Genomic DNA, 7,696 nt, shown 5'->3' with positions numbered 1-7,696 from the left:
GAGGATCGCTCGAGTTGGTATTTGAAAAGCGTTTGTAACCGTTTGTTAAAAAATGCATATGATTGGAAAGATATTTTAAAAGTAGAATATAATGATCCACACAAGTAGTACTCGAAACTGGGTGGTTTTCCTTATTAGCTCTTCGACAAACACGCTCGGCCAGTTATGGTAGTCAAATTTTTGACTTCCATAAATGGCCGACCGCGTTTAGTTCGCAAACTAAAAGGAACACCACGCAATAATTTCGAGGCAAAAATGTGTGTGGATCATTGTGTTCTCACTACTTTTAAAACATCTTTCTAATCAACATGCATTTTATAACAAACGGTTACAAACGCTTTTCAAAGATCAACTCGACCGATCCAAGGCAACGTGTTCCTTTAAAGTGATCTTAAATCTCTCTCTACAATCCATACTCATTGGAAGGGAAATGTTTCTCAATGTAAATACATAATCAAAAACTGCAGTGTTCTATAAATAGCCATTATAGTACTTTTGAGTAGGTGGCCTTAGTCCTTTTGAACCGGAACTTAAAGGTAAAATATACTTCGATGTAAAATGTTTCTTAAAATGCTTTAAATATCAAAAAGATGCTGTATACTTCTAACCAATACACATTCCCTTTAAATTAACTAAGCCATGTCATATGTTTGGGTTTTCTTTGATAAAAAAAACGATAGTCAGCGGTTAATATTTTACAAACGATATTGGGGAATTGTTTTTAAATGACTGCGGAAAAACGATTTAGTTTTTAATCTCCATATCCTTTTAATGCAAACTAATAGGACGGATCTCCCAGCATGACTATACATACACATGGTGGCGCGTGCCACACTTTCTTCTTTAAAATTGTTGTTCTTTTCTATTAGCAGTTAGGTAGGTAAAAAGGGTAATTTTCCATAACATAGAAACGTTTTATAGTGTACCACTTTTCAATCATTGTTTCGGATATAGTTTCATAATCATTTTATTTTACAATCAGGAGCCTGGAAACTGTAGACGTTATGATCATAATATATGGACATACTGATGTTTAAACTAAAAAGGCTTTGTGAAGAACATTCATTATTATTAAAGCCCTTTTAATAACGGTTCAGCTCCGGTCCCGGTCGGCCACAGACTCCGGTGTGGCAGGAGATCCCCGGAGATTATGGCAAACTGTGTGCAAACTTCTTCTGAAAGCGCCCTCTTGTGAATCACCCTCCTCAACCCATGTTAACCCATTTGGGAACCAAAGTTCCGGTGGACAGAATTACATGGTACTCCAGCTTACAGGCTCGGGGGGGGGGGGCACCCTCGATTTGCAAATACGAGTTTTATAGTATTCGATGTTCCTCGTGGTCCTGTGGCGTTTCTTATTCACGATGGTTTATATTAGTTAAAGAGGACCAGTACCGAGCTCGGCCGCTACGTTAAGTGCCGCCACTAGCCCCCATCGAGGAGGTCTTGTCTGCATTGATACCATAGCTGGGACCTGTGGGAGAGGACATTAAATGTCAGTTTTATCAAATTAATAAATACACAAAATAATGACGGAACAATGGAGATGCAGAAACGAGCACTCCATGTCGACATCTCTGCGAGGGCGCTCCTCTTGCATACCGTCTTTTTATCAACTAGTGCCGATTTGAGAATGTTGCAACTCTAACAGAACGGAAATTACGAGAAATAAATAAATATCGTTACTTTTGCGCAATCCAGCCTTTGTAGCCTTAAGCCGCGTTCGCATTGGACTTTTGGGTCTGGTAACTTTCCTCGGGCCTGCGGCGGTAAGTTAACTTTTGTAAGTGCAATGAAAACACGGCTTTAGCCGCCAATTTCGAAATGTTCAGTTTTTCTACACTAACCTCTGACGCTTTGCCAACCAAACACCCAGCATTGAGCAATCCCTGTTTCATAGCTCTTGTCTTCTCATGGCACACGCAACGCGTGGCGTCCTCGACTACCATAGTCCGGTACCCGAAACTTTGGGCATCCATCGCCGTGCTGCCTGCGCAGAGATCGTAAGCCAGACCACAGACGTAAACGTCAGTAATCGCTCTCTGCCTTAATTCGGCAACCAGTTCTTTATTGACTTGTTTTGTGTTATCCATAAGGACAGAGTAGCTTTCAATCTCGGGGTCCGTTCCCTTTGGAGCTATGATGTGGTTGTCAACTATCTGAAATGACAGTTTTTGAAAAAAAATGAAAATACCTTGCAAACTATCCCGCTCCCGATCGTCAGGAGATTTCGGCAATGGCTATGGCGCTAAACGAGACAACGTTGAAGGATGATCTTTTAGTGTTATGGCAACCGATTGTATTCTTGTACATTTATTATGTTTTTGCTAATTTTTAACCTATTTATTTTGTTTTTGTATTATTTTTACTAGAAATAAACTCCTTACTTTTAGATCTGGATGAAACTCCGCTCCGTAAGTGGACTCAATGCAATGCACGGGCCACAAAGTCTGATCGACTAACGGCATTCTGTCAAACACGACGGTGTCCAACATGCGGGCGTCTTCAGCTTTTACCTTCGAATTGAAGAGACAGTTTTGAATAAATACGGGCAGACGCAATGTTACAAAGTAAATAAATACACACAATAAATTAAAAGAAAACTGATGTTGGAAAAATTTCCCATCTAAAAATGTTGTGATAAGCAAATGCACACCCAACTTGCATGGTGCTGACATTGTCTTGTCGGTGCGGCCTGTCCGCTTCCAGGACGATGGTATTCATCAATCCGTGTTGGTACGTCCATAACGAAGGACCGCCATCAAGTCCATCATGCAAATGAACAATAATTAACAGGTGAGGTTTTCAGAAGCACCATGGCAGCTTCTACCGCAAACCTCAACTGATTATAATCAAACCATGCACAGTTTGAAATCGTTTTCCTCATTATAAATTCAGGTATGTGCATAATATTATCATAACGTCATTTCAGCCGTCATTGCTATTGGTCATACCTTGCTGGATGGGTGGAGTCTCCTGAGATGCAGATTATCATAGAAGGACATGTGATTTGGAGGGTGGAGATCTTTCGTGTATACCACCACGTCAAACTGAACATAATCCAGCAGCCTATGTTATTAAAATAATAACACTGAGATTATTATTAAATACAAGGTATCCAAAAGGGGGAACTAAAGGTACGGGTAACCTACCAGAAATCCATTGTTTTCTGCGTATGCTTATTAGAACTAAAAGGAAATTTACCTGGTAAGTCTGCTGCCACCTAGCGTTCCAAAGTATCCCATTGTTGCCTCTCTGGCCATTATGTCATGACTGTATAACGATGTCTCTCCACAGATTTTGTAGTTTTGCCTAACAATATTGTTTATGTCAATACCTCGACAGTTCAGTTTTAGCTAAGCTGCAAACTTACTCGAAATCTCCATTGACCAAAATCAGGGTTCAATGTGCGAGACCCATTCCCAGTCAGTCAGGTCCATTTTTCTTGCTCAAAATACCCAAGATCCTAATCGGGTTCAGTCTTCTTAAAGGTAGTGGACACTTTTGGTAATTGTCAAAGACTAGCCTTCACAGCTGGTGTATCTCAACATTATGCATAAAATAACAACCCTGTGAAAATTTGAGCTCAATCGGTCATCAAAGTTGCGAGATAATAATGAAAGAAGAAAACACCCTTGTTACGCGGAGTTGTGTGTATTTAGATGGTTGATTTTGAGACCTCAAGTTCTAAATCTGAGGTCTCGAAATCAAATTCGTGGAAAAGTACTTCTTTCTCGAAAACTATGGCACTTCAGAGGGAGCTGTTTCTCACAATGTTTGATACCATCAACCTCTCCCCATTACTCGTCACCAAGAAAGGTTTTATGCTAATAATTATTTTGAGTAATTACCAATAGCGTCCACTGCCTTTAAAGCTAAAAAAGCTAAAGTCATTTTGATCCTCAGACGAGTCACGCAGTACCCAAAGTTGACCTGAACTTTATGTAAACCAGATCAAAGGTCAACTCTAACCGGGGTTATAATAGTGTATTAACTGGTTAATGATCGGTATAACTCATTGATATCTATTCAGACAACTCTATACGCCACTCGTAATATTTATGTATGAGGTAGGTCACAATGCTAACTCAAAACGAGGCGATGGGCGCAGCCACTGCAAGTGACGGGGGACGTGCGCCCATAGCCTCATTTTGGGTACGAACTATGACGTCATGCATAAGTATTAAGAGAGGCGTATGGAGACGTCCAGATCAAAGTGCAATTCTAACTAGGGTTGTTATAGTTTAATGATGGGTACATCTCATTGATCTCTAGTATAGAGATCAGACAACTCATGGAAACCAGAAGGTCAATTCTAACTGGGGTTATAATAGTTTATTAACTGGTTAATGACCGGTACAACGTCGGCTCCCTCTTGACTGGCTGGGCAGTTCCGAAGTGCAAGTGAACCATCAATGAAGTCATTTTGGACGTCTACAACAATCAATGCGGCCTTCGGGGTCAAAATCTGAAAGGAAAATACAATCCCACAATGATAATCTTCTGTACAAAATTGTATTATGAAGAATCAGCTGGATTGACCGTCATTTTCCGTCGGGAATTCCTCGAAGGCTCTCATACACATTGAAATGTGTAAACACCTGCATTAATTTCACCTCTTCTGTTTGTTAAAGGCAGTGGACACTATTTGTAATTACTCAAAATATACATCATCATGAAATCTTTCTTAAATACAAGTAATGGTGAGAGATAGATGGTATAAAACATTGTGAGAAACAGCTCCCTCGGAAGTGACGTAGTTTTCAAGAAAGAAGTAATTTTCCCCGAATTTGATTTCGAGACCTCAAGTTTAGAATTTGAGGTCTCGAAATCAAGCATCAGACAGCACACAACTTCGTGTGACAAGGCTGTTTTTTCTTTCATTATTATCTCGCAAATTCGACGACCGATTGAGCTCAAATTTCCACAGGTTTGTTTATGCATATGTTGTGATACACCAACTGTGAAGACTAGTCTTTGACAATTACCAATAGTGTCCACTGTCTTTAACATCTCTTATTGGTTCCACAAGCTCACAACAATTGTGTTGCATAGTTCTTTGACACTTTAAACAAAAATGCTGAGAAATATTTTGAAGCGAATACGAATTTCTCCTGAAGACGAGCAGAGTATATTGCTCGAAACGTCAAGACCAAACCGGCTCTTCTCAGAGCCGACATTCACACAAAAGAGTTAGACACATGGTTGTACCCGCAAGTGTACGTCAATTTATTTATAGTTTCTTCGTATTTTAAAGTAACAAACACTATTTGTAGTGACAAAACAATGTACCTGATTAAACCAGAACCTCCAGCAATGGTCGAATCCTTCCCGGGTGATATGCCCATTAAACTGAAATACAAATTAATAATATGCTTTAAAAGAACAAAATGCAAGATTAACACCAGTAATAATAATTGGGATGTGGCGAGTCTTTTTATTTGTGGTGAAATGTCAATCCTACTTTTACTCATACTATTTCGTCCAATTTATTATAAAAGCCTTTTAAGACCAACACAAACAAAACTTACCTCTTTCCCGCCCAGAACTTTCATCATAGCCAATGATTCCGACTTAGACACCACGTGACCAGTCCCATCTATCGTGAAGAGATCGCAACAGAGGCTGTGAAATTCATCCCCGTTGAGGGAGCCATCCCTGGAAGAGTTTAAGTGGAAGAAGATTATAGTCCAAGGAGTTTTGAGTTTAAAAAAATCATAGAGGCGGAGATTTTTTCACTTGCGTATCTTGAGAGAAAGTTTTTTTTTTTTTTTTTTTTTGTCTTTTTTGAAAGTTTGATATGTGTTCCTGTCTACGTCATTATAGGAAGGGTAAATTCTGCATTGGAATGGGAAAGCATTTAATTGTCATTTTGCCAATAATGTAAACAGTAATGCCATTCTATGTTTGTTCTGAGCTCTTTTGATTGTAGACGATCTCGGACAGGGACAACTATGAATACGTTGTGTGCCTGGAAGACTCTTAAAGTCCTGTGAAGGAAAAAAAATCGCGCGAAGACACGCGAGACTTGACAGAGAGTCCGCATTAATTATAGACCTTTATAACGCTGTCACCATCTTGATCATGTTCCCTGTTTCCATAACAGTAATGAATGCTATTATTAATTGTGCAAACATGGCACCAGACTATTATTTCGTCCAGCCTCAGTTTTGTTACAATGAGTTGGAACGGAGTAAATTCAAGATGGCCACACCGTGATAAAGGTTCGAAGAGAATGCAATATATGCCGACCGTACCAACCAAGGCACGGCAGGAGGAGATAGCAAACTCAAATGGTGGTTCATTTTGGACCCTTTCGGTACAGAAAAAAATATAAAAAAATCACAGGTTTACAAATAATTTACAGGGTTTACAGAAGGTAATGGTGAAAGGCTTCTCTTGAAAATTAGTCCATGAAATGCTTAACTTTTCGAGAAAACGGTAAAGCAATATAAATTCTCGTTAGCGAGAATTACGGATTTGTTATAAACACATGTCATGACACGGCGAAACGCGCGAAAACAGGAGTGGGTTTTCCCGTTATTTTCTCCCGACTCCGATGTCCGATTGAGCCTAAGTTTCCACAGGATTGTTATTTTATATATAAGTTGTGATACACGAAGTGTGGGACTTGGACAATAGTGTTTACCGAAAGTGTATAATGGCTTTAAAATATAAATAATATTACAATGATATTGTCCTTTGGACTTTGAGTGTACATAACATTGACAAAAGCCCGCAATGCACACATAGGTGGGCCTTAGTTTGTGTTGTTTGTTGCAATCAATATGAACAGCAGTTGGTTGTTTAGAAGCTGCAAACTAAAAGTTTCATCTTGTTGTTGGGGAAATTGCCAAGGGTTTGGCGCTTTTGGCAATAAAAAAAAAACGGTTTTGACGTTATATATATATAGTGAGTATGGCTGGAACAAAATATTGTAACGGTGCATAAAATGTAATGATTCCCATAAACACTCATTGCAATTGTGTATTTTTTTAATAACAATTATTTCATGACACAAGATGTAAACGCCTTTTGTTAGAAAAATGTGTTTGACTCTACAAAATGGACGTTCGTGATATCACACCCTTCTCTAGGTATTAAAAACAAACTTGCATTTGAACCTCCTCAACCTTGTTTCTATAAAACAGAGATGTTTTTGGATTGGCGAGGGAGTTGTTTGCCCCTCTGTCAATATTAATGGTACCCTCTAGATAATAATCATGGGTTTGCAACCGAGTGTTGTCAAACGCAACTAATACTTTACCTGTCCCCGTCGAAATGATTGAAACAAGCTTCTTTCAGCTGTGTACTTTGAGGGCTGTACCCTTCTACTGAACCAAAGCCTTTCCACGACGCCATGTATAATATTGGTCCAAAAACTTGACGGAGTTTTACCAAGATCAGCTCCTTTAGTGGGTTTTAAGTTTCTGTCCCGTGCAAGGAGTACCGACACAATGGAGCAAGTTGGCTTTAACCATAGTCTACCATAGACCCACTGCACGTTAACGACGATTTTGTGGTTTGTAAACATTGGCTTACCAACCGGCCGGGACGGGGTAAAAGGTTAGAACACAATCATGACCAGCAGGTAATTTTGTATTATCTCCGAATCCGATATGGGGATATTTTTGTTTGCGAAATAATTTAACATTTATTATGTTCCGTTTGGTAAGTGAGCAGGATACCAGTTACA

At 39.3% G+C, this 7,696-nt stretch overlaps 1 protein-coding gene across 1 annotated transcript; it reads right to left on the bottom strand.

Moving 5' to 3' along the window:
• Nucleotides 1-1,378: 1,378 nt before the first annotated feature.
• On the bottom strand, nt 1,379-7,362 carry LOC117294002 (nicotinamidase-like). Its single transcript, XM_033776519.1, has 8 exons — nt 7,268-7,362; nt 5,532-5,658; nt 5,293-5,352; nt 4,344-4,468; nt 2,955-3,069; nt 2,388-2,516; nt 1,848-2,159; nt 1,379-1,474 (listed from the first exon to the last, which is right to left on the bottom strand). Exons 1-8 carry the CDS (start codon nt 7,360-7,362, stop codon nt 1,379-1,381), a joined length of 1,059 nt encoding a protein of 352 aa, XP_033632410.1.
• Nucleotides 7,363-7,696: the final 334 nt, after the last annotated feature.

This window comes from Asterias rubens, chromosome 8 (assembly GCF_902459465.1).
Source record: "Asterias rubens chromosome 8, eAstRub1.3, whole genome shotgun sequence".
NCBI classification, from domain to species: domain Eukaryota; kingdom Metazoa; phylum Echinodermata; class Asteroidea; order Forcipulatida; family Asteriidae; genus Asterias; species Asterias rubens.
The sequence above is the reverse complement of the archived record's forward strand: the minus strand, read 5'-3'. Positions and strand labels throughout refer to the sequence as shown.